At 47.2% G+C, this 26757-nt stretch overlaps 2 protein-coding genes across 4 annotated transcripts in view; one reads left to right on the plus strand and one right to left on the minus strand.

Annotated features, from left to right (window-relative positions):
• The window catches only part of Pelp1 (proline, glutamate and leucine rich protein 1), a 42945-nt gene extending 16201 nt beyond the window's left edge, over window positions 1-26744 (minus strand). The window contains exon 1 of one of the 2 annotated variants that reach the window (XM_013522130.1): window positions 26657-26744. Coding sequence is in view for 1 of the 2 variants with exons in the window: in XM_013522128.1 (XP_013377582.1) it covers window positions 1739-1987 (249 nt within the window). In the remaining variant the exon portion in view is untranslated. Of the gene's footprint in view, window positions 1-1738; window positions 2079-26656 lie in introns of those variants that run through there. The other variant, XM_013522128.1, reaches the window with a different exon arrangement.
• Arrb2 (arrestin, beta 2) lies at window positions 7760-16462 on the plus strand. Of its 2 annotated transcripts, none has more exons than XM_013522131.1 (15): window positions 7760-7901; window positions 10734-10790; window positions 11451-11511; window positions 11812-11856; window positions 12069-12265; window positions 12511-12570; window positions 12999-13066; window positions 13201-13336; window positions 13567-13651; window positions 13955-14027; window positions 14318-14455; window positions 15225-15308; window positions 15405-15484; window positions 15592-15646; window positions 15915-16462. In XM_013522131.1, the coding sequence occupies exons 1-15, from the start codon at window positions 7794-7796 to the stop codon at window positions 16006-16008; spliced, it is 1341 nt and encodes a 446-aa protein (XP_013377585.1). In that variant the 5' UTR covers window positions 7760-7793; the 3' UTR covers window positions 16009-16462. The 2 variants fall into 2 exon arrangements, with proteins under 2 accessions (XP_013377585.1, XP_005399650.1); XM_005399593.2 differs by having other exon boundaries at window positions 7778-7901; window positions 10760-10790.
• Window positions 26745-26757: the final 13 nt, after the last annotated feature.

The following is a 26757-nucleotide window of genomic DNA, read 5'->3' on the forward strand; positions in this document are numbered from 1 at the left end:
AGACCAGCCTGGGCTACAAAGTGAGCTCAAAGCCAGCCTGAACTGCATAGTGAGACCCTGTCTCAAAAAAAAAAAAAAAAAAAAAAAAAAAAAAAAAAAAAACCAAAGTGAGTTCAAGGCCAGCCTGCACTGCACAGCAAGATTCTGTCAAAAAAAATTTTTTAATTCAAAAAAAAAAAGAATGCCTCCTCAAACCTAGAGGACCTAATTCCTAGTCTCACAATTGTTTCTGATGTTTCTTCTCACCTCCAAAAATAAAACACTGTGCACAGTAATTACTCAATAAAGAGCCTGACAGCTACAGGTTGAAGGCCACTGTTTGCTGGTGCTGGTGTTCAACAGTCAATACAAGGATTCTCCTGTGCTGCTTACTCAGGCAAAACATATCATTTTTTCACTGTATTAACATTTTTTACTGGAAAGCACTTATATGTAAACAAATGTAAGAAAATGATTGCTTATTGCCAGCAAATAAATCACTAACGAATAACTGTGATGCAAACAGCCACAAATTGTCCACCACATGGGTAGCTGAGGAATTGACGGCTCTGCTTTTCCATACTCCACTGTATTCAAACTTTGCTTCATGTATAAAATTATTGAAAGTGTTTATATAATGCCCTTCAGGGCTGGGGATATAGCTCAGCGGCACAAGCACCTGCTTAGCAAGCGTGAGGTTGTGAGTTCGATTTCCGGTACCCCCCCAAATATATATATATATATACACACATATATATATAATGTCCTTCAGCCTATGTGTATAAGGTGTGTAGGAGATATAAATCATCCTCATGTTTAGACTTTAGACTCTCATCCCTAAGACATCTCCTAGATGCAAATATTCCAAGCTCCAAAAATAAAATCCCAAATCCAAAGCACTTTGGTCTTAAGCATTTAGGGTAAGAAATACTCAACCCGCATATCGTATGTCAGATGGTGCTAAGTGCGTAAGGAATAATAAAGCAGAATAAGAAAGGTAGTGGCCCAAGTAGGGAATGCAGTAGAGTGGGCACTGAAGTCCCCTCTTAAAAGGTAATTCAAACAAAGACCTATAAAAAAGTAAGAACAAGATATACACTCATACACTGCTGAAGAGGTGCAGGTTAGGGGGGTGAGAATCAGGAGTTCCCTTTCAGATGTTAAATCTGTGGTATCTATTTAAAATCAAAATGGAGATGCCGAATAGGCACGGGGCAGACAAGTCTGGAGTTATGAGAACTTCTAGTTAGACGTGAATTTGGATGTTGTTAGCCTACAGATGGGTCAGTCCACCAAAAGGATATGTGTAAATAGGGCGGAGGAGCCAAGTATGGTGCTGCACACCTGTAATCCCAGCACTTGGATGCAGGAGGTTCTTCATGAGATCACCAGTAAGAGCCTGGTAAAATGTATATGTTGAATACGTCCATTAACCCCGGGAAAATTATCCCTAAAACAAATTATCTCCGAAGAAAAAGAAGCTGAAGATCATTCAGTTAGTGAGTGACCCGGCCTCTAACTGAATTTATTCCTGAGCACCTACCGATCTACGAACAGAGAAAGGAGGCCTAATCTCTTCCTCGGAGTAACGGCAGATAAAAGAGAAACACGTGAATCTCGTCCGGAACGCTGGCTTTCTGCCCTCAGCTCTCCTCCCTTCAACCTCCCCACTGCAGCTTCAGTACAAGATAATTAAGCCTCGTACAGGTGTCCCGGCAACCTTCCCACAGGTTTGGCGGCTCGCGAAGCGCTGACTTACCTGGGCTCCGCCCACCGACCCATGCAGCCGCAGGAGGCACACGAGCCCAGGCAAATGTGGGGCCGAGCGCACTGGAGGATGTACGGGAGCAACGCTGGACCCCGTTCGCGGCTGCAACAACCCGGAAACGCTCTCCAGCAGCAACAGACGGAGACGCGGGCCCGAGCTCATCGCCGAGAGACCCCCGGCCCCGCCAGGAACCCCAGCCGGGGAGCCCGCAGAGGGGCCACTCAGAACGGCTGCCGCCATCTTCCCACGGCTCTGGTGCTGGCGTGGCGCGATGACGCAAGCACACCGCGCCCGACGCCTCTGGGTGAGCGAGCGTGAGGAGGGGGCTGCGGTCCTGCGCACTGGGCGAACGGAGGTGGGTTCCGGGGGCTCAGGCAGGCTGGAAGGGAGCATGCGCACCGGGTGTTAGCTCGCTTGGGGGACTGGAGTAGCCGGCGGGGCGGGGCTCGGCGGGGCGGGGCTAGAGACTGGCCAGTGGTGTTAGCGAACCTGTGGTCTGAACAAAAGGCGCGGAAGTCCGAAATATTTCCCTTTAAGTGGAGTCTTGGGATACCTTCGCTCTAAATCTGGTAATACCTAAGGAGCTGACCACCGTGTTTGGGAGCTAACCACCGTGTTTGGGAGCAGACATATTAAGTTACATTTCCACTCTGGGAAACGATACAATATTCTCGCCTTTGAAAAACAAGTTCATTGAGCCAGACGTGGTGGCGCACGCCTGTAATCCCAGCACTTGGGAGGCTGAGGCAGGAGGATCGTTGCAAGTTAGAGGCCAGCCCGGGCAACAGAGTGATTTGAAGACCAGCCTGACCTGCATAGTGAGTCCCTGTTTCAAAAAGACAAAAAAAAAGTTCAAACAACACAGAGGCATCTAAAGTAAAAATAAAAACTATTCCCCTCAGGATTTCCCCAGGTAATGTGTATGCTTTCCTAATATTAGTCTGTGCACAAACTTGTAAGTATATAGTCTTTTGGTTTTTTTGTTTTTTGGGGTTTTTTTCTGGTACCGAGAATCGAACTCACAACCTTGTGCTTGCCAAGCAGGCATTGTGCCACTGAGCTAAATCCCCAGCTCCTAAGTATGTAGTCTTTTGTAAGAGTAGGATATACACTTGGCTTTTTCACTCAGAGTGGACATCTTAAACTGCGTACTAAGAGTGAAATGGATGTATCATGAGTTAATAGCTCGGTTGCTGATGGCCACTGTTTGTATGTATTGTGATTGTTAGATTCAAGTCCCAGAGCCATCTTTTTTTTCTTCTCAAAATCCTCTCTCCAATTCAAGGGCAGGCATTCTGCTTCCAAAATACATTGAATCAGCCGGGTGTGGCGGTGCATGCTTGTAATCCCAGCGCTCAGTGAGACTGAGGCGGTAGGATCGCCTTCAGTTTGAGGCCAGCCCGGGCTACACAGTTGAAGGCCAGTCTAAACTACATAGCGAGCCCCTGTCTCAAAAAAACTAAAATACCTTGAGCCAACAGGTTCATGTTCCTCTCATCTCCAGGGCCACCCTAGTCCAAGATACTGTTCTCTCTCACTTGGCCTCTTGCAGTAATTTTTCTCTTCATTGTTCTGCCTCCCTCTGGTCCTGTGTAGTCCCTGTTCCACACAGCAGCCAGAGTGTGGCTTTTTCTAATATAAATCGGTTCTTGTTGCTCCCCGTTTAAAGCCTTCAGGGGCTTCCAAATGTGAAGAAAACCAAATCTTATCTCTCTTAGGCCCACTAAAATCCACATGATCTGACCCAAACCTACCTCTTTGATCATAAAACATACCATCACTACTGCCAGGCTCAGCTGACAGGAAAATCCCAGGAGCTCTAGGTCAACCTGGGCTATACTGCAAGTTCAAGGCAACCACGAACTCCACAATGAGACTTTTACTTTCTAATTTACTGGGTTTTTTTCTTTGAGACAGGCTCTTATTATTTATCCTGGGCCAGCCTCAAACATGCAGGGTCCACATTTCCTGGGTCCAGGTTCTTCTGTGATACCAAGCCCAGCTAATGCTGGGCTCTTACTAATTTATTGACCATCTTTTATGTCTAAAATACAAAGTGAAATACAAACTCCATAATAGGACCCTTGTCTTCTTCACTATTTTATTACATCACCTGGAACAGTGTCTCCCTATGCATAGTAGGTACTCAGTAAACAGTTGTTGAGTTGAGTAAATAAATGACTTTGGGGTGAAGGAGAATGCCTTTTGCTGGTGGTGGTGGTTGGTTTTTGTTTGTTTTTGTTGCTGGTGTTTGTTTTTGCAATGCCAGGGACTGAACCTAGAGTCTTAGCACTGAGCTACATCTCACCTCTTTTTTATTTTTTATTTTGAGACAGAATCTTGCTAGGTTGCTAAATTGCCCATCCAGGGCTCAGTCTTACAATCCTAAAAAAAAAAAAAAAAAAACAACTTATACTCCTCCCACCTCAGCCTCCCAGGGTGCTGGGATTACAGGTGTACAGCACCACACCTAGCAAGAATGCTTGTTTTTAATATTGATAGGCACTGGCAAAAGCCTTCTAGGAAGATTACATCAATTTTTTTTTTGGTGATGGTACTGGGAATTGAACTTACAACCTTGAGCTTGCCAGGCAGATGCTGTGCAGCTAAGCTATTTCCCCAGCCTGATTACATCAATTTATACCTATGCCAGCTTTGTTGTATAGTGTTTGGTGCCTTATATACTGTCCCAACATGAACGTTGTATTTTTAAATTTGTCAACCCAAGTAATCAAAACTATCTCCTCTTTTTACCTTCCTTTCCCTGATCCTTGGTAAAATAGAATAACTTTTTATATGTTGAATGTACCTTTGTATTTCTTCTTTATTATCTTTTCATGACCTTTACCAGGGGTTTCTACCAGTTTGTCTTTTTTATTATTATCATTATTTTTAAATCTCGGTATTTTGGAAGTAAGGTGTGATTAAGAGTACAGACTCTGAAGCCAGACCACTGGATTCAAACGCCAACTTTGTTTCTTACTAGTTGTGTAATTCCATCAATCTCTTACCTGTGCCTCCATTTCTTCATCTGTAAAATTAGAATAAGCATAAAGCCTTAAGTCCTAGAGTAATATTAAAGGAGTTGATATTGTAAAATGTTTAGAACAACATTTTACACATGGTAGATACAATAAAGTGTTAGTTATTGTTACTTATAAGCCTGGGATTTGATATCTTGGGAGGCCTTACTCAACATCCAAATTTTTTTTTAAAATTTTTTCCCTCAAACTTTCTTTCTGGGTTTTTGGTTTGTGTTCATTTTTGGTTTTGTTTTTATTTTGAGACAGGGTCTTGCTATGAAGCTCAGGCTGGCCTCAAACTCATGTCAGTTCTCTTGCCTCCACCTCCTAAGTGCTGGTACTACAGGTGTGTGCCACCATGCCCTACCTAAAACTTTCAAAATTTTACTCTGTGTTTAGATCTTTATCATTTATTTAATATATGAGATAAAGATACAACTTCTTTTTCCCCACTAGATAGACAGCTGTCGCAAGCCTATTTAGTGAATATACCATTCTTTCTCCACTAACTTGACATGCTACCAAGTAGGTCTTTATATAGACTCCATTCTTTTTTTTTTTTTTTTTTTTTGGTACTTTTTGGCACCGGGAATTGAACTCAGGACCTTGCGCTTGCTGGGCAGGCATTTGTGCCACTGAGCTATATCCCTGGCTCTAAGACTCCATTCTGTTCATTGCTCTTTTTAGTTTTATTGTGCCAACAACACAATTTTAATTTTTTTTTTTGTCTTTTTGAGACAGGGTCTCACTGTACAGTTCAGGCCACCTGTGAGCTCACTTTGTAGCCCAGGCTAGCCTTGAACTCACAACGATCCTCCTGCCTCAGCCTCCTGAGTGCTGGGATTACAGGCATGCACCACCAAGCCTGGTTCACAATTTTAATTATTGTATTTTTCTTTTTTTTTTTTTTTTTTTTTTTTTTTTTTTTTGGTTTTTCTCTGGTACCGGGAACTGAACTCACGACCTTGAGCTTGCCAGGCAGGTGCTTTTGCCACTGAGCTAAATCCCCAGCCCTTTAATTATTGTAACATAATAAATTATCTTAAGACAAGTGCCTTTTCATCAATTAGTATTTTAGAATTGTTGTCTATATTTGAAAGTTGATTCTTCTGATTATATTTAGAAACATAATAAGGGAAATAAATATAACTCCCAACCTGCTAGATATCAGATATGCTAATTTCATGTCCCCCAAAATTGAGAAATGAATTCTAAGGAACAATGGAGGTTAAGAGTAGGAAATATTTATCGAGAGAGATAGGAAGAGACCTGAAAGTGGGTTGCCAATGAGCCCACTTCTCAGAGGAAGTTTTATAGAGCAAAATCACAAGGTGAGTATAGAGTCAAAACGATGATCAACCAATAAGATTACAAGTATAGCCACTTAAGTAATAATGACCCAATGGGGAAGCAGGTCATGTAGCAAATGTACATGGAAAGAACAAGGACTCTTTTTGGAAAAGATGAGTCAGGAGGTCCTGGTCACCCCCAGGGATCACTGATGTCTATCTAGACTTTACTGGACCAGGTAACACCAATTAGTATATTGCTTGTCCCTTGGAGAGGCATGTAGGTCTGAGGCCTGGCCTTCAATGGGTGCACCTCTAGCCACAGTTGTAGTGTGTCTTTATCCTCTGCACTGACTCCCTCAAGGGCCTAGCCCTGTCTATCTATAATATTTCTACCTAACTTAGCTGTCTACAGTAATGTTCTCCACCCCATCTTGTTATATGATACGGTGTTAGATTTAAAGGTAATGTGGGAGAAAATGATATCTTTCTCATGTTGAGTTTTCCCACCCAAGATATGGTATACCTCATTCTTTTTGGCCTTCTTGAATATCTTTCTGAAATTGTATATATATTAGTTTCTCCTAATACAGTAGATTTTGCCAAGCATGGTAGTGCATGCCCATAATTATCTTCTAAAAAGGGGTAGCTCACCAAGCCACTCCTCTGCTTAAAAAACAAAAAAATTCGTTTGCATGGGTCCACCTGCGAGGAAGTCTTGGTCTTCTCCTTCACCTGTTACAGGAAGAAATCCTCCACAAGATGTTCCGGACCCTCTCAGTCATGTTCAGAACAGGATGTGCCTTGCCTTCCTTTCTCTTTAGAATGCTTTTTCTCCACTTCTGCCCATCCTCAGAACGACTGTCCTCAAATTTCCCTTCCTCTAGACAGCCTGAACTCCCTCCTCCCCCGCGATGGCCAAGTGCTTTTAGCTCCTTTGTCTTCTGAGTCATACCTCTATTATAGCGTTCCTGGGCTTAGAATACCTGTTTGTGTTTCGACTATATATATAGGAAGGCAGGGGCCATGGTAATTCTTACGTGCTTGGCATAGTTACTAGTAACAAGTAGGATGGATAGATGGACGGACGGACAGATGGGTGAGTGGGTGGATAAGTCTGCCGGGATAGGTGGGTACAGGAGGTGAAGTCAGAGACATTGTAAAAAGGACCGCTGCGAGCATGACGACAAACACCAGAGGGAGCTAAGATACCACAACAAAACGAGACGTTCTGAGCTGAGCGGGTGAGCGACGCGCACTGAAGCAAGCATCACGCAACTGGAACGGCGCACCCACGTGTGCATCCCTCCTCGCCCCTCTTCCCAGACTGTGTTTGAGCTCATTCCACCGCCTCCACCGCCCCCGTCGCCTCCACCGCCACTGAGAAAGCAAACAAAGGGGAGGGGACCCCTGCAGGGCTCTGGATGCCGGGGTGCCAATCCCGAGGCTCTAAACTCCTGCAAGGCGGGAGCCTTCGTTTAAAGAGGCCCAATCAGTTTCTCTGGAGTTGCGAGGGGGCGGAGAGATGGGCGGGAACAGTGCCGCGGAGGGCGGACTCCCCCTGCGAGACCGAGGAAACCGAAGGCGGAGGGTGCGGGGCGGAGCCAATCACCGATCTTGTCGGCGAGGAGAGGGCGGGCTGCGCCGGGGCGCGCGCAATCCGGCTGACGCATCTGGCCCGGGTTCTCTAAAACCCGAGGGGCGGGGGAGGAGGAGAAAGAGCAGAGGGTGCGCATGCCCAGTGGCGCGGGGAGGAGCAGGGTCCTAGCAGCGGGCGAGAAGGGTGCTCGCAAGCCGCGAACCGGTCGGCGTGCACACCATGGGGGAGAAACCCGGGACCAGGTAAGGGAGGTGGAGCCACGCGGCGGGGCATGGGCGGCGGCGGCTGGCGGGCTGGTCCCCGGGACAACGAAGAGAGAATCCAGGCTCGGGACCCTTGAGTCCCAAGGGGACAGCCATCCGGGGCCGCACGCCTAGGTCCTTGAGGATAATGGGGAGGGGGTATGAGCGTGAGCCTGCAGAAGGAGAGGCCCGAAAGGGATCGGGATCCAGACGTCGGGATTCTCACTGAGATGTAGGGTTCAGACGACTGGGTTCTCTCGTGCATGCTGCGATACTGGGGCGGAGGAAGGAGCAGGTGGCCGGTCCCGAGGGGTTGTACACGGGGAGACTGGATGCTGGAAGGGGATCCTCCCTAGACTCATGGCCAACCAATAGAACGCCTCCTGTGCAATACCCTACGGGCAGTCAGGCTGCTCCTACCTGTCCCAAGGGCCAGGTGCCTCTACTTCCAAACTTCTCTCCCCCTGGCTAACTAAGAGCAACAGCTTCATCTTGAGGGAGCAGAGTGCATAGCGAGCCTCCCGGAAATTGGGCTGTATCCCTCTCCTCAGGGTGAAAGGGGGAGGTAGTTCTGTCCAAAGCACAACTCCCCGGATGTTTTCTGTGCAATTGAGGCTCCTTCCTTGCACTGACACCCCGAGTTCTCTTTTTTTTTTTTCACTGTAGCAAAATCCACTTCCTGTTGCGACCCAACACCCCCAAAGAGTCAGGGGTGAATGTCTGAGTCCCAGGAGAGTGGGAGCAAAGGAAGAAAAGGTGGGAGCTGTATGCTTCCACTCAGAGAGGTTCAGCAAGCCTTCACTTATTCTGCAAAACACCCCATCAGCCCCACCACTCCCCTCTCCCAGAATATTAGAAGCCAGGTTTCTGAGCATCGAGGACCAGTATCGAAGAGAGATGATCAGAGGGAAGATTGGCATCCTGGATTAGGGATTAAACACCCCAGAAAAAGGGGAAGTCGCTGACTTGAGGGAGGCCCCCTGATTTCCGTTATGTGGTTCAGGGAGGGCGATGGAGTGACCAAAGAGGGACTGCTGACTTGGCATAATTCCCTCCACCCTCATCAAATTCTGGGCCACAGGAAATGGAGAGAATAGCAGGAAGTGCAAAGGGGCATCTGTTTCAGCTCCCTCACACACACACTGGGCACCTCCCTGGTCATTCCCATACTCTTTCTCCTTGGCCAGCCTCAGTATGTGCATGCTGGCAAGGGGTGGCTGGGTTAGGATCCAAGGGGCAGGTGCCCTGTAGTTGCTCCAGTGCAGTTAACCCAGAGCTACAATCCATTTGGCCAATGGATTGGGACTGTTGCAGCCCTCTGTCAGGGCTCCTAAGTGGAAGGAAGCACTGGGACAAAGAGGAAAACCAGAAGTGAAAGGGAGGGAGAGCATGGATGATGACATAGCAATCAGCCCCCAAGTTGGGCCAAAAGGTAGGGTTTTTATTCTAGCTGCCACCATGTCCGTGTCTATGCTCCTTTATTGGTTGGAGACACCAGGGGGCCTCCATACCCTTTGCTGTATGACCTTTGGACAGCTTGGCCTTTCAAGGAGAAAGGGCCTGTGAACTTGTTATAGTAGAGACTGGAATGGTGGGGTTGGAGGGATGGGATAGTTAGCGGGATTTCAGTTTCTGTTATCTGGGGACTCTTTCCAGGAACTACTGTTGAGGCAGAGTGGACTGGAAGGGATAGGATGGTGTTTCAAAGGGCAGGTCCACAGTGGCCAGACGATTAGGGTCTCCAGACACTTCCCTAACCTCCCAGCAGTGAGTCCAGGATTAGATTGTTTCAGCAGCAGGAGTGGGGAGGGGTTAGAAAAACCCCTTCAGTTCTACAGATTACCATTTACAAAGACGGACAGTGTAACTGTTTAGTGGTTAAGGGCAGGGACTTCAAACCAAACTGCCTCAGTTTGTATCTGAGTTCCACTATTTATGCGTTCTGCATGATCTCAGACAAAATACTTGGCCTCTCCATGCCTCAGTTTCCTCACTTGTAACATAGGGATATTAGGCTGTCTTTCATGGGAATTGCTAAGAGCATTGAATGAGATAACACCTGAAACACTTAACAGCTGGGCGTGGAATATTCACCCAGTTAAATACTAGCCATCACCATCTTGTTCGTCATGTGGCTGCCACTGCACTGGAGGTGCCTAAATGAACAAGTCCTCTGAGACTCAGTCGAAGAAGAGAGACAAATGATACACAGCATACTGCCCTTGTATGCTGTCATACCACAAAGAAAAGATAAACAAGATGTGACAGGAACCCAAAAGAAAAGGGGTGCCCGGGGAGATCTGGGCTGGGTCTGCATCCTAAAGGAGGTGATAGCAAGCTAAGCCTTGAGAAATGAGTAGGCTTTTAAAGTGCTACTGTCTTGAGATGGAGACAGCTGAAGACTAGTGGAACGGGGGCAGTCTTTGATAGTGCCTATGATAGAAACCACTTGAGGGGCAAAAGCCAGGGCTGTTGCTCTTCATATACTCCAGCTGTCATTGGAACTGGAGGTCAGACGGAAAGATAGTTAGGTCTGAACCAAACACTGCTGCAGCCTGCCCATTCAAGTTCCCTCTGGGAAGAGCCTGGATGGTTCTTGGGACAGCCAGTGGCCATTACTGTAGAGAGAAGGGAATTCATGAAGGTGGCCCAAAGACAAGAGAAGCCTTGGCAACTGGTCATATAAGAAATATGACAGACTTTCTGGAAAGAAGTGGGAGGGGGAGAGCTGGGCAAAGCCTCCAGCCAGGGACCTGGAGTAAGCTTTGCTTCTCCAGCTGGGGAGGGATAAGGTCCTGGGGGAGGAGGCCCTGCTGAGTCTGAGGGAGGCAGTGGGCTTTCCCTTTCTGTTTTATTAGGGTCTTCAAGAAGTCAAGCCCTAACTGCAAGGTGAGTCACCTACCGTGCTTATTCTTTAACCCTCCCTGGGCCCTACCAAACCCAGCCTGCCCCTAAACCATCTCCAACCCTAGCTCCCCACTTCCTGTGACAGCTAGACGCTGACTTCCTTCCCTCCTGAAGCCCCTTGCCACAAAGGCTGCTCAGCCAGAGCCAGCCACAAGGCTGGGTGGGGCAGACCTGAGTCCCTAAGCAAGACCAAAGAGCCAGAAGCAACCCCCACCCTCTGCCTAGCTGCCTATCATATAACCCTCTGAGGAGCCTGCAGCCTCTTGAGGGGACCTAGTGAAGGTAGCAGCTGCTCTCTAACCAGTTCTAACCAGCTGGTCAGGCTGAGTCCTCCCTGAGGGCTCAAACACACACACACACACACACACGCCACACCCCACACACACACCCCACATACACACACACACCCCTACCTGACTGGTGGGCAGAAGTGAGAAAAAAGATTTGAGAGCTGCTAAAATGCCTAAAGCTCAGCTGGGTAGTCTGGAAAACTCTATCACCCTCACCTTCCAACACTACTGGGAGAAACCCCTTCCTGATAGCCCAGCCCGGGGAGTCTGGGGCAGGTTCAGCCACTTCTAGGGCTCTGGTGCCATGATACCATCCTCCCCGATGTTCCCTGTGACCCTATGACATCCTCAGCTCACCGTGTACTTGGGCAAGCGAGACTTTGTAGATCACCTGGACAAAGTGGATCCTGTAGGTAAGTTTGCCCAGAAATGGACAGCTCATCCCCCAAGAAGGAAGAGACCCAGGCATAGTACACACCTGTAATCCCAGCACTCGTGAGGCTAAGGTAGGAGAACCATAATTTTCAGCCCAGCCTGGACCATTTATTGAGACTCTTGTCTCAAAAAAAAGGTGGGGGGGGGGGCGATATAGCTCAGTGTGAAGGCCCTGGGTCTGATCCCCAGTACCTCAAAAAATCAAGAGGAAAAAAAGCTTTGGGCCCAGGGACAGGGTGAGACCCCTTCAGAAACAGGCCTGTGTGTCTCTTACCTAGATGGAGTAGTGCTCGTGGACCCTGACTACTTGAAGGACCGAAAAGGTACTGGCTCCAAGTCCAGGGCCCTTAGGGGAAGAAGGGAGAGGGAGACATGCTATGGGCTGGCATTAGAGGGGTACCCCAGAGAGATGGCAGGCTGAGAGTAGAGAAACTTAGGAAAGTGATGCCGCTAAGGAAGGAGCTGTGGCTGCCTAGGTATTGGAGGGAATCAGGGAAAGGGGTGCTCCTGACTCCACCTTGCCCTCCCTTGCCAGTGTTTGTGACCCTCACCTGCGCCTTTCGCTACGGCCGTGAAGACCTGGATGTGCTGGGCTTGTCCTTCCGCAAAGACCTGTTCATCGCCACCTACCAGGCCTTCCCCCCAGTGCCCAACCCACCCCGGCCCCTCACCCGCCTGCAGGATCGGCTGCTGAGGAAGCTGGGCCAGCATGCCCACCCCTTTTTTTTCACAGTGAGGATGCCCCCCCCTTCTGCAAGGGAAGGGGTCTGGGACTGTGTGGGGGTGAAGGGGGTGAGGCACCTGTCACAGGCAGATCTGGAACCTGCACTCAGAAAGCCCTGGTCTTGGCCTCCTCCTTGGGGCCCTTTGCGTCTTCCTTTCTCATCCCCAGGGGCCCTTGCTTCAGCCTCTTAAATTGAGCTGGAAGATGTGAGGCTTTGCACAAGGACTGAAGCCTTCCTTTTCCTTTGCCACAGATACCCCAGAATCTGCCCTGTTCTGTCACCCTGCAGCCAGGACCGGAGGACACAGGGAAGGTACTGGAGGAAGGGCTTTGAGGGTGCGTGGGCAGAACAGGTCCCTACACATAAGAACCCAGGGTCACTGGGGGTGGGAGTGGGACTGGGGGTAGGGAAATGTCTGTGTGTAGTCCCCACCCCCTGCCTGCCCACCCAATGCCTTATGGATGTGGGTGTGTGTGGTGTGGTCACTGCACATGCCACCCTGCCGCCTGTTCTTGCCCTGCACGCACCTGGGTGTGGGGGCTGCCCACAGATAACCATTAACGAACTTCTGCTGGATGTCAGCCGCAAAGAGGCAGAGGGGAAAGACGGTCCCTATGTCCTTTACACCATGATGGGGCAAGATTTTCTGAACAAGAGGAGGGAAGTGAGGAGGAAGGAAGAGGGGGTGGGGTGACGGTAGGAACCTGGGCTAAGATGTGGCCTTTCCTCCCCTTCTCGAGGCCTGCGGGGTAGACTTTGAGATTCGAGCTTTCTGTGCCAAATCACTAGATGAGAAAAGCCACAAAAGGTGAGGGCAGCAGCCTTGTGTATGATTTAGCCGTTTCTTCCCTGCTTCTTGGGAGTCCCAGGCCCCTGTGGGAGGTGGGAGGTGGGCTGTGGGTGTCCGGGGACTGACTCCTTCCCTTCCAACCCCCACCCCAGGAACTCTGTGCGACTGGTGATCCGAAAAGTGCAGTTTGCCCCAGAGAAGCCTGGCCCCCAGCCTTCAGCAGAAACCACACGCCACTTCCTCATGTCTGACCGGTCCCTGCACCTCGAGGCGTCCCTGGACAAGGAGGTGAGCCTGGAGGGTGACAGAGGTGCTGCAAGGCAGGCCAGACCCTGGGGGAAGGGGGAAGCCACAGACAAGATGGCATTTTCAAGGTTGCCTCAGCTGGATGTGGCGTTGCTGTGGGCTTGGGTTTAGGGGTGGGGGTGTGGGGCAGAGCGACACATCTGGCAGGGAGCACACCAGGAAGGGAGCTAGTAAACAATGTGCAATTCACATGATGCCCCTCCCTTCGAAAGTTGTACTACCATGGGGAGCCCCTCAGTGTCAACGTCCACGTCACCAACAACTCCGCCAAGACGGTCAAGAAGATCAGAGTCTCTGGTAGGAGGTGGGAGTGGAAGGGGCTCTTGGGGGAGGGAGGTCCTACAAAAGTGGCTTGTGCTGTGACGACAGCCCAGGCCATATCCCAGTGTGGGAGACTTCCCGGGATGCAGAGAACTTAGGCTGCTGCAGAACGATGTACGAGGCCTGGTGTTTGCTGCGGGGAGGGCCTTGTGTCAGGGTAGGAGGTGGAGGTGTGCTGGGGATGGGGCCCACGCCGTGTGGTGTGGGCTTGCACTGTGGTCAGGTGTGGCGAGGTGAGAGTCTGCACTTCATCCAGAGCTGTTCAACCCTGCCCCACAGTGAGACAATATGCTGACATCTGCCTCTTCAGCACGGCCCAGTACAAGTGTCCAGTGGCCCAGCTTGAACAAGAGTAAGTGTCATAACAGGCCTGGGTCCCAATCTGAGGAGTAAGGAGTAGGCCTAGGACAATAAGTGGCAGCCAGAGTTCTCCCTGCACCATTTCACTAAAAGGGTATTCCGTCCACTGCCAGCTGGCTCCGAGCGGTTAATTCTCTTAAGCAGGTTGAACCACAACCTACCCCCTAGAAACCTGGGCCCAAAGCAGCAGTGAAGGAGGAGATGGTGTCTGGGGATGGTAGGCTGCCCCATCGCCCAGCCCAGCCCCTCCAAGAGTCTTGTCCCTTTGTCCCCATCTCCCAGTGACCAGGTATCTCCCAGTTCCACGTTCTGTAAAGTGTACACCATAACCCCACTGCTCAGCGACAACCGGGAGAAGCGCGGTCTTGCTCTGGATGGGAAACTCAAACATGAGGACACCAACCTGGCTTCCAGCACCATGTGAGGGCGGGGCTGGGGACTTGGGGCCAGGAGACAGACTTCTGTTCAGGGTCGGCTACGTGCCAGCCTCTGCCTAGGTGCCAGGGAGGAATCAATGAACAAAAGAGACCAAAAAAAAAAAAAAAAAACAAACAAAGAAAAAAAACCCTTTCTAGGGGTGGGGGAGAGCAGGTGATCTGATGAATGGTGAAATGTTAGTATGCTGAAGAAACGTCCTGGAGAAGCAACCAGAGACCAGTATGCTGGTCTTTAAATGGAGTTGTCAGGGAAGGTGAATGCTGAGGAAGGATCCAGAGGAAGAGGTGGTGTGGATAGGCAGGGAAAGAGGGTTTCATTAGAGAGAGCTGCAAGGCAGGTGGAACGGGCCTGATGTGTGAGAACAGTGAGGTGCCCCTGAGCCCCAGAGGCTGAGAGTCACGAAGGGCTAGATCGCACCTCGGCTGGTGCCCTGGGACTGGGTACACACATGCAGCCACACACAGCAGGCCTGGAGGCCAGCGTGGTAAGGTGGAACCACAGAAGAGTAGGAGGTGAGGACAGCAGGACATGCAGAGCTGTCAGGTCAGGTGAGACAACTGGGAGCGTCTGCGTAGGGAAATGCCTTGGTGTAGTTTACTGCCACAATTGCCGAGCTGACGCTGCTGGAGTTCTGGAGACTAGTGTGAGTTTGTAGTTCCCCCCGGAGTCCTGACAAGACCCCCAAGGCAGGTTAGGGGACAGGGCAATGGACCTTGAATCCAGCTCCCCCTCCCCCAACCCCCAATTGCAGTGTGAAGGAGGGGGCCAACAAGGAGGTGCTGGGCATCCTGGTGTCCTACAGGGTCAAGGTGAAGCTGGTGGTGTCTCGAGGCGGGTGAGTGATAGGGGAGCTTGGTGGGGGGTACAGGGGTCCTCTCTGGCTCTACTTCGTCACTGTCACCCTTTTCATGTGGCCTCTCCCCTTGCCCAGGGATGTCTCTGTGGAGCTGCCTTTTGTTCTTATGCATCCCAAGCCCCATGATCACATCCCCCTTCCCAGACCACAGACAGGTAAGCACTGCACCACCCCCAGTCCCCTGCAGGGGGAGGGCTTGAGGCAGGGCTAGTGGAGAAACTGCTCCTTCCAGCACCTACCCTCCCTTCCCTTCTCCCCGCAGCCGCTCCAGAAACAGATGTCCCTGTGGATACCAACCTCATTGAATTTGACACCAAGTAAGGAACGCATTCCCCTACCTTCCTACTTTGACCCCCTTTTGATACAGAGATTCCCATGACATTCAAATCTACCCTCATACTTCCTGGTTTGGTTTGGTTTTTCTTTTCTTTTTGGCAGGCAGGGTAAAGTATCAAACCAGATGACTTGGCCTTATGAGGCTATTACTGCCCCTTCTTTGTCCCTGGGCAGGGGTGAGGGGCAACGTGGGAGGCCAGAAAAAGGGACAGAAGCCCTCACCTCACCCCTCTCCTTTCCACCACCAAGCTATGCCACAGATGACGACATTGTGTTTGAAGACTTTGCTCGACTTCGGCTGAAGGGGATGAAGGACGATGACTATGATGACCAGTTCTGCTAGGAAGGGGGGCTAGAAAAAGGGAGTGGATGGTGCTTGGAGAGGTAGGGGCAGGACCGAGCGCCCCGCTGTTGCTGCGGGCAGGCGGGTATCCCAGCCTTTCCTCCTTCCCCTCCATCCGGCAGCCAGCCCCTTCACTCCCTCTTCCTCATCCCCCCAGCAAGATACGCACTGGACCCTTTGCTTGTTGAAAGTGGGCATTAATCTTGACTACAGCTGTGCTTCTCCAGCCCTCCAGGGGGTAGGAGGCTGTTCATACCTAAAGTTTTTGGAAGGGGGCACTGAAAATGAGCTGTGACAATAGAGAAAGGGGGAGAAACTGCCGCACTCAGCCTCACACCAACACACTCCTCCAGTCACTATCTCAGCCTCCCAGTCCTTCAAGATGACATCCTGTGGGGGCAAGGCCATTTCTTTCTGAGCATAAAGAAAAAAATAAACCTTTTAATAGGCATAAGTATGTGTGTTTTCTCTGTAGCATTTAAAGTGTGTGTGGTATGCTCATCCATGATGCTTTTCTGCATCCACAGGACACCTGACACACAGGCTATCATCACTTTTTTGTGTGTATATGCTGTGGGATATCAAATCTAGGGCCTTGTGCATATAAGTCAAGAACTCCACCATTGACTCCATCCCCAGCCCACTCTCACAGGCTGTCAATAAATGTTTATTGAATGACTATGGTGTGCCTGTGCCAGAATAAACACTGAACTGGATTTGATCAGTCCACACTCAATGGTACAGCTTGGTAAAACCATAAAGTAAACTTAGTCAGTTATAAGAGAAATAATAACTAACATCCCTGCAGACTAGATGCTCCTGGGAGCTGTGTAGGCCAGGCTCTTCCCTGTTGCTGTTAAGACATGACCACATTGTAACGTGCTGTAACCAAATTGGGTTCCCTTCCACTGTTCCTTATGGTTGCTCAAGCAGCCCACTCCTGGGGCTCAATGGGACCGCATCTGCATGCCTCACCAGACAGAAGCCACACAAGGGACATCTTCACGGTGCCAGTACTTCCTTTCTAACACAAGCTGAGGCTTTAGGTAGCCAACAGCCCAAGTCCTGCATAAGGGCTAAAGCTTAGTGCTGCCCCTGGGATATGCATCAGAGACTGCCCACAGCTTGGCCAAAGCTCCAGCCTAGGCTGGAGGGAGTTACCAACACCACAGGCATTTCTCACTTCCATCACCCACTGCTACACCTGTAGCTTACCATTTTTTTTAAGCCTTCATCTATTCTTTTTTTCCTCCACTTATTCTTGATTTGAGTTTCTGTTACATACTACATAGAGTATAGGGACATAGCAGTAGAACCAAAATGACCAAAATCATTCTCTAGTCATAAGATCTGTCCCAAGGAAAAGTATAGGTGCTATGAGAATGCATGACAAGGAGGCTGTCCTAGGCTGGGGTCTGGGAATGATTTCCAGGAGGAAGTAACCTTTAAGCAGAGAACTGAAAGAAGATTTAGGAGGTCACAGGGATAAGGATGAGCCTTCTGGATCACAGCAGCCTCATGTGTTAAGGCTAGAAGGAATAGTACATTTTGCGAGGCAGACCAGGAACTGGCACAGATAGCCAGCGATCCTGAAGAGGCTATTGAGGCAAACAGGGAAAGCTCACATAGGCTCTGAGCCTATGTTAACTAAATAATTATCTATCCACAGGCTTTTAAGTGCTGCCAAAATGCCAACAATCTTGCAGGAGCAGCTTATCCTGCCCATTCTGGATTTGTCATAGAAGAACTACACTCTCTAAAACCTAGACCTCCGGGGCCAGATGGAGTAATACACACCTTCATCCAGCAATCAGAAGGCTGAGGCAGGAAGGTTTGACAAGTTCAGTGCTAGGCTGAGCTACACAGTGAATTCAAGGCCAGCCTGATCTACATAGTGAGACTCTGTCTCTATCCGTCAATCAATAAAATAAAACCTAAGGCTCCAGCACCCCCCTGACTCCTGTGACCTCAAGTCATTGATCTTAAACTTCAAGGGAATCTGAACCCACTGGGAGGCACAATAGAGATCCAGTTTTTGAATCAGGAGGTTCCATGAAGTAGCCATGAACCTGGATGTTCAATTAACACACCCTTTGAGAACAATGCCTTTTCAAAAACAGCTTTTTGTCTTTAATGTGTTTTTAGAAGGTAATACCTGCACGTGGTTTCTTTAAAAACCCAAACAGTATAAAACAGTAAACAATGAAAAGAAGGTTCCCTGCTGCCCCATCCCCCCCTTTCATTTCTTTTTCCCAGACAAGCACTATCACCAATGCCATGATAACCCTTCCAAACATACCCTTCGTATTCACACGTGTGGGGTTATGTATTCATTCTTTTACCTTACATACAAAAAACAACATATCATGAACTCTTCTATTTGTTTTGTTTTGTTTTTCTTTTACTTAACAGCGTATCTAGAAGTAGCTGGTCGTGCTGGTGCACCCCTGTAATTCCAACACTCAGAAGGCTGACACGGGAGGATTGCCATGAGATCTGCCTGGACTACATAGTAAGTTCAAGGCCAGCCTAAACTACATACAAAGCCCCTGTGTAAAACAAAACAAAACAAAACAAAACAAAACATCTACAAGTGGGGGCTGGGGATTTAGCTCAGCGGCACAGTGCCTGCCTGGCAAGCACAAGGTCATGAGTTTGGTTCCCGGTACCGGGAATGCCTCGCGCCCACAAAAAAATATCTGTAAGTGCATTCCCTAAGAAATACATATAGATCCACTTTATTCCTACTTTTATCTTATTTTTTTGGTACTGGGGATTGAACCTACGGCCACCTTACATGTGGTAGGCAAGCAGTCTACCACTGAGCTACATCTGCATTTCTTTGAAAATTTTTATTTCTACTGGTACTAATAACAATTTTTAAATTTGTTTAATTTACATTTTGAGCTAACTTGCCCAAGCTGACCCTGAACTTTCAATCCTCCTGCCTCAGCCTCCCAAGTACATAGGCTTGTGTCAGCAAGCTCAGCTCCAGTTCATTCTTTTAAAGACAGCTTTCCATTGCCTAGATGTCATTTATTTTACCAGTCTCCTACCAAAGGACATGTTAATGTCTACTAGTTTGCTAATTCCAGTAGTACTACAATAATTATCCTTGAAGATACGTCTTTTTGCATGTGTAAAGTGTGCCTATAGGACAACTTCCTAAAAGCAACATTGCTAGATCAAAGAAGGTGAGCAGCTTTTTGATCACTGTCAATCTAACCAGTAAGACCCAAGTTTTGTTTTGTTTTGTTTTGTGGGGGTTGAAACAGGGTCCTACAATGTAGTTCAGGCTGGTCTTCAACTCATTGTGTAGCCCATGCTGACCTCAAATTTGCGGCAATGCTCCTGTCTCAGCCTTCTGAGTGGTGGATTTACAATTACCCCAATTTTTTCTTTTTGTCTTTTTGAGACAGGGTCTCACTATGTAGTTCAGGCTGGCCTTGAGCTCACTTTGTAGCCCAGGCTGGTCTCAAACTCGAAAGGATACTCCTGCCTCAGCCTCCCGAGTGCTGGGATTACAGGCGTGTGCCACCACGCCTGGCTAATTACCCAAATTTTAATCTGCATTTCTTATGACCAAGTGTGGTTGCACATGACTGCAATCCCAGCAGGCTGAGGTAAGAGAACTGTAAATTCAAGTCCAGTTTACGTAATTTTGGGGCTTAGTCTCAAAAAATGGCTGGAGACATAGTTCAGTGCAAAGGCCTTGGGTTCAAACTCTAGTACCAAAAAAAAAGAAAAGAGAAAAAAATTTCTTTTACTGTAAGTGAAGACAAACCCAATTTATTTATTAAGATGGTATTTTTTCTCTTAATTTTTATTAGTATGTATTTGTGTTACATAATAACTACCTTCACTGTGGGTAGTTGGTACATGTACATGACACATCTTAATGCTTTTTACATCCTCTTCCCCCCCCCACCTTCCTCCCTCAACCTCTTGGCTCCCCTTCCTGTTTGCAAAAGATCTGCCTCCCTGTTTCCTATGGTCTTTTATTTTGCTTTTTATTTGTACTTGGGATTTCTCATATAAGAGAAACCCACAACATTTACATGTGTTCAATGTAATCTTTGTTAATTTTGTGTCACTGGGAACTGAACTCAGGGCCTTTGCACTGCACTATATCCCCAGCACCATTTACTTACTTACTTACTCGCTCATTTATTTTTGAAAGAGGGTCATGCTAGCTCAATAAACTGCCCAGGATGGCCTCAAACTTGGAATCCTCCTGCCTCACCCTCTCAGAGTTCTGGGAAACAGGCACGAGCCACCACACCTGGCTCAATGTACCCTTAAGAGTTCCTCATGTATTAAAGAAATTCACCCACTGTGGTACACTTTGCAAATCAATATTTTTCCCAGTTTGTCATATCTTTTGCATTCGTTATTATAAATTATTTTAAAGTACACAATTCAATAGCATTTAATAAAGGGCTGGGGATATAGCTCAGTGGTGCAGCACCTGCCTGGCAAGCATGAGGTCCTGAGTTCCATTCCCAGTACACACCAAAAAAAAAAAGCATTTAATACATTTACAGTGGTATGTAACCATCATCTTTAACCAGTTCCAAAACATTTTGTTTCTAGTTTCTAGTTTAATAATGCATATGTTTTTAAATTTTAAGGTAATAGCCGGGCGTGGTGGCGCATGCCTGTAATCCCAGCACTCAGGAGGCTGAGGCAGGGGGATCGTCGCAAGTTCAAGACCAGCCTGGGCTACAAAGTGAGCTCACGGTCAGCCTGAACTGCATAGCAAGACCCTGTCTCAAAAAGGCAAAAAATAATAATAATAATAAAAATTTTAAGATAATCCATTATAATCACTTTTTTTCTGACTTCTTAGTTTTTTGTTTTTTTTTTTTTAATCACAAAGAAAGCCCTTGGCCCTTGTTTTCTCAGTTTGACACTCCCTTCTTTCCAGCCTACATGTCAAGATCATTATATCAATCACTATCTCAGTAGCACACTCATTTCTCCTCCTTTCAAAATACCTGATCTCAAGCCTACCCTTGGATCTAGGCAACTGTTTCGCACCCCTTTGTTCTAACAGTAGGCTGGTGCACACTGCCAAAGAAAATGCACACAATCATATTTACTTGTTTATTCAACAAATATTTTTGAACACATTGTAGGTGCCTCAGGTATGGATTTGGAGCCACTGAAAATGTATGGTCCCCAAACTAAATTGGGGCTGGGTTGCGCATGGTGGTGCACACCTGCTAATCTCAGCACTCAGGAGGCTGAGGCAGAAGAATCATTGTGAGTTGGAGGTCAGCCTGGGGTACATGGAAGTTCAAGGCCAGCCTGGTCTACATAGCGAGACCTTGTCCCCCGCTTAAAAAAAAAAAAACAAAAAAAACTAAAAACCAAGTAAGTCAGGCCCTCAGTACCTGCAATCTTTTGCCCCATTCATGTCCCTGGTCCCCTCCCTATCCTGTTCCCATCCTACTAATTTTCTGCCTTCCTCATGCTTGTAGTGACTTCTGCTTTTCACAGAGTTTAAAGATTGAGGGATGATTTCAGCTTCTCACCTCCTACTGGCAAACACTGACATCTACACCAAGTCTCCTACACCACCAAGGTTAACGTGCTTCTCCAGTTCACAGCTAATCCCTCCACCTGTGCCCACATCTTCCCCTTCCACCTCCTCCGAGCCTTGATTCGTCAAACCACCTCCTTCTCTTCAACCTGCTCTCTTTACTGGCTCCTCCTCCATGGTAAATAAACCCACACAAGTGTCTTCCCAGACAAGAGAGAGAAAAGAGGAAAGAAAACAAAGGAAAAAACTCCCCTCCACTTTTAGGCCCCTCTCACAGTATAGTACAGTACATCTCACTTATCTCCTGTCTCAATTTTCATTACTTTTACTTTTACTTTTCAAAGTAATACCTATATCCACAGTTTAAGGACTCAGTACTAAGGACTCATTATCACAAAAGTAGGTCCCTCCCTCCTCCAATTGCTTTATCCTCAGAGACAATTCCTTTCACCTCCTTCAGATGTTTCTGTTGGCACTGACTTCCACATCTCTAAGCATGCTTATTTTGCTCCTTGATTTTTGAGTATCATCAACTGGCTTCCCACTGGAAGTGAAGAGTGAGGCCTCTTTCATCCCGCTGATCACCACGACACACTTTCCACACTGCCCCCATGCTCTGTTCTTCCAAGCGAATTATATCAGTTGGGGTTACAGCAACATTTATTTATGCCTATGCAAAGAATGTTTCTAGTTGCCTCATATGGTATGCTATGATTACCTTTCTTACCGTAGTCAACTTTGTTTTTCCTGAATAACAATGATTTTAAAAATCTTTTTATTCTCTGAATTTATCACTGATTCAGCCCCATACTCTTCCAAAAGTTTACATATCATCTCAAATCATTCGAAACAAAACAATTTTCACAGCCAGGTGTGGTGGCACATGCCTGTAATCCCAGCACTCGGGAGGCTGAGGCAGGAGGATCGTTGTGAGTTCAAGACCAGCCTGGGCTACAAAGTGAGCTCCAGGCCAGGATGAACTGCATAGTGAGACCCTGTCTCAAAAAGACAAGAAAAAAAAATGTTCATCTCTTTCATCTCACTGAAGAAATCCTGTCCAGATCCTTCTAATGAACTAAATGTTCTTCACATCTGCTACCCTAAAATTCCTTTAGCCACAAGTTACCTTTCATGAGTTAAGGTCTTAGTGCCTGGACTCAACCTTCTTCTTCTTCTTCTGGTCTAACTCTAATAACTTCCTGAGGAATGGTACCCATAGGAGAAAAATCTTAAGAGCTTGTACATATCAAAATGTCTTTATTCTTCCTTCATAATTCAGAGTTTGGCTTTGTGAGATTCTTGATACAGTAGCTCCTAAAATCTACTCTTCCATGGTGACAGAACAGTAGTTGGCCACCTAGGAAGAGACTAGATATCCCAGAACCCCAGAGTAGATGAGACCATAAGACCAAGTTTCCTTCAACAGAATGTGAGCAGAAATGATATAAGCGACTTCCTAGGCAGAGCCCCCAGACAGGCTGCCTCCTCCATGTTTTCTCTTCCTCTTTTCAGTCAGTGGCAACCCCAGGATGGAAGTAACTCAGTTTTGATAATAGAGAGAATTCCCGACAGCAGTGTTTTGAAAATGTACCGCACATACAAATCATATGCTATGGGGATCTTAAAACATAAACACTAATTTCGTAGGCAGTAGGTCAGGGGTGGGAACTGAGATTCTGCGTTTCTAACCAATTTTCATGAATGTCATGCTGCTGGACTGCAGACCACACTTTCGAGTATAAGAATTTAAAGGACGGCACGGCTGCACTCCAAGTCCTGGTCACTGTATGATATGTGGAGCACAGTGAACAATCCACATGGAACTATTTTACAAGAAAAAATTAAGTTTACGGAGAAAAATGGAATCATTGCATTTTTAGCCTTCACCTCAACACAGCAGGGGTATGGAATTCTGAAGTGGGAACCATTTCTCTGAAAATATGAAAGGCACAGCACTACTCTACCATCTTCTAGTGTGGAGTGTTACTTTAAGCTGCCCAGCATCACGCCCTCTATATGCGATCTGCTTTCTCTCTGAAAGCTTGTAAGACATTTTCTCTGGGCCTAGTGTTCTAATGTACAGGTCTGTTTTTCTCTGTTATAGTGGGCATTTAATGGGCCCTTTTCATCAATCTGGTAGCACAAGTCTTTTTTTCCCTCTTCATATTCTCTGTGATCTCCCCTAGAATTTAAGCCTCACTGAACTGATTTTCTTTCCTATATATCTTTTCATTTAGTAGGGGAGTTTCTCAATCTCTCTTTCAATCCATGATAGATTTTCCACTCCTTCTCCCAGGGTTTGATTTTTCAAGTGTGCTTTCTTGGCTATTTTCCCAAGGGGATACACCATTCCTGAAGTTACTGCAATAGCAGATCAATGTGTACAAGTGACAAGACAAGATCCTATTCCATCTCCTATTTCCAAAAACCCATTTAATATATTGTTCTTGAATAGAGAACGTATCAGATATTAAACTGATAAGAACAGATACGTAATCCTAGCTGACACTCAAGAAGACATTTCTTTTTTTTTAAAATAAACGGCAGGGTCTTGCTATGTTGCCCAGGATAGCCCCAAACTCCTGAACTCAAGCAATTCTCCTGCCTCAGCCTCCTGAGTACTGAGGATTATAGGTACGTGCCTTTGTCTTCCAGCTAATCCTTTTTTACAGTATCTTTTATCCAGGCACTCCAAAAGTTGTTCTCCCCACCCACCATGTATTATAGTCTCTAAATTTCATGTTAGAAAGTTTCTTCAAAAATTTATAAATCCTTTGTTGTCTGCTTATACTTAAGTGACGTAGTTCAGTGGTACAGCACCACTGGGTTCCATCCCCAGCACCACTACCAGAAAAACAGAGATGCTAAGAAGTTGACTAGAAGTTCCATGAACACAAATTTGACTTACCCACTACGGAGTTTCACTATGGTGTGATCTGGTTACATGCTTTGGTGAAGAGCACCTGATGTTAATTAGGTCTTTTCTCTAAGCAAACTTTCCAGAGGAGTGTCTTGCAGGCTCTAACCTGGAAAGTATTAGCCTGCTTGTCAGGGTTGTGAAACCAGTATTCAGTTTATAAACTTTCACTTAATCTGTTTTCAATCCAGTACTATTTTTTGTTGTTGTTTTTTGTTTTGTTTTGTCTTTTTGAGACAGTGTCTCGCTATGCGGTTCAGGCTGGACTTGAGCTCACTTTGTAGCCCAGGCTGGTCTTAAACTGGCAACAATCCTCCTGCGTCAGCCTCCTGAGTGCTGGGATTACACATGTGTGCCACACGCCTGGCCTTGTTTTCTGTTTTTTTGAAACATGGTCTCACTATGTATCCCAGGCTGGTCTTGAGCTTGTGGCAATCCTCCTGCCTCAGCCTCCTGAGTGCTGGGGTTACAGGCGTGCACCACCACACTCAGCTTAACATAGCAGTCTTTTGTTCAACTATGCCCAGGTGTCCTACAAGCTAAAAACTATTTTCCCTCTCCAATAAAGAAATTTCCAGCATTCTAATAGTTTGGAAAGGGTAGTTGCCAAGATATATGAAGTCAATGAGGAGATTTGGCCATCTAACTTCTTCAAATAACCCTCATAATTTTAATACCACTTTGACCCACATTGTATGTGATACTACTAATGTAGGGTAAATCCGTTGTTTTCTAAGCTTTCTTCAGGTACTATTTAGCCTCTTGTCTCAAGAGTGTACCTAAAGTCTTCCTATTAACCCCCCACTTGTATTTTTTTTGTTTGTTTTTTCAGTACTAGGAATTGAACCCAGAGCCTTACCTATGCTAGGTAAGCATTCTTATCACTAAGCTATGTCCCATTTTTTATTTTTTATTTTGTCCACACTGTCCTCTAAATTGTGATCCTCCTGCCTCAGCCTCCCAAGCAGCTGGGATTACAGTCTTGGGCCCTGGTTTCACTCTCAATGTTTTCTTATAAACTGTCAAGAGTAATCTTTCCAGCTAGGCATGGTGGCACACACCTGTAAGCCCAGCACTTTGGGAAGCTAAGGCAAGAGGATCCAAAGTTTGAGCCCAGCCTGGGCAATTTATCAACTTAGTGATAGCCTGCCTCAAAATAAATTTTTTCATTTTGTTTCATTTTGTTTTGAGAAAAGGTCTCACTCACTATGTAGTTCAGGCTGGCCTTGAACTCAGTATGTAGTCCAAGCTGGCCTAGAACTCGTGACCATCCTCCTGCCTCAGCCTCCCAAGTGCTGGGATTACAGGAGCGCATCATCATGCCCAGCTCTCAAAATAAAAAATTAAAAGGGCTGGGAGTGTAGTTCAGTGCAAAGGCCCTAGGCTCAATCTCCAGTACGAGGGGAGAAAAAAGAAAACGGTTTTTCGAAAAAAAGTAAATCTAGCTGTAACACACTGGCTGAAAATCCTCCAAAGGCCGCAAGAGGGCTTCTGTATAAAGTCCAAAATACCTAGCTTAGCTTTTTCCTGGTCCAGCGCCCTCTCCAGTTTCAGCACTGTCACACCTAACAACCACCACACTCCACTCTAACTGAACCCGCTGGACTCCAAATCTGCCAGGCCCAACCACCCCTCACAGCACCATGCTGTTGCCTGTGCTGGTTCGCTTTTCCACCCCAACCTCTCATCCATCTATTTAGCCCTCTAGGAGTCTATTCAAGAAGCATTTCCTCCAAGAATCTTTTCTCAGTGGTCCTTGCCAAATCTCTAACAAAACATCTATGCCACTGTCACGTGAGTCTCCATCTCATTCATCTTTATATCTCCAGACCCTGCACAGAATAGGTAAGCAGAAAAGGAAAGGGGAAAGGCTAGAAGGAGCCAGCATCCGAGAATATGTCGATAGTCTGTGTTCCAGTTAGGCTCAAGGTCTGGGAGAACCCTAGGAAGAATAACGTTAACACTCACCAAGCCAAGCTTTCCCCAGGTGAGGTTGGCAGACAAAGGGCCCATGGCTATCCAGCCTGGATGAATACCCTAGGACTACTACCACCATTACCTAGAACCCAGCCGACTCTTAATAAATTCTTGTTGAATAAATGAAATACAGTCCATAAAATAGTGTCTTAAAGGTGATGAGGTCTGAACAGCCTCAAGCCAGGAGCTAACTCAATATTGTTTCTTACCCAAGGTGGTCGCGTGGTGGCGGCGCAGAGGCCAGGCGCACGACTCCTTGGGAGTTGTAGTTCTCCGGGGGTGGGGGGAAGGGCCAAGAAGGGCGAGGCCG

This window comes from Chinchilla lanigera, unplaced genomic scaffold (assembly GCF_000276665.1).
Source record: "Chinchilla lanigera isolate Chin_1 unplaced genomic scaffold, ChiLan1.0 scaffold00066, whole genome shotgun sequence".
Taxonomy (NCBI): Eukaryota; Metazoa; Chordata; class Mammalia; order Rodentia; family Chinchillidae; genus Chinchilla; species Chinchilla lanigera.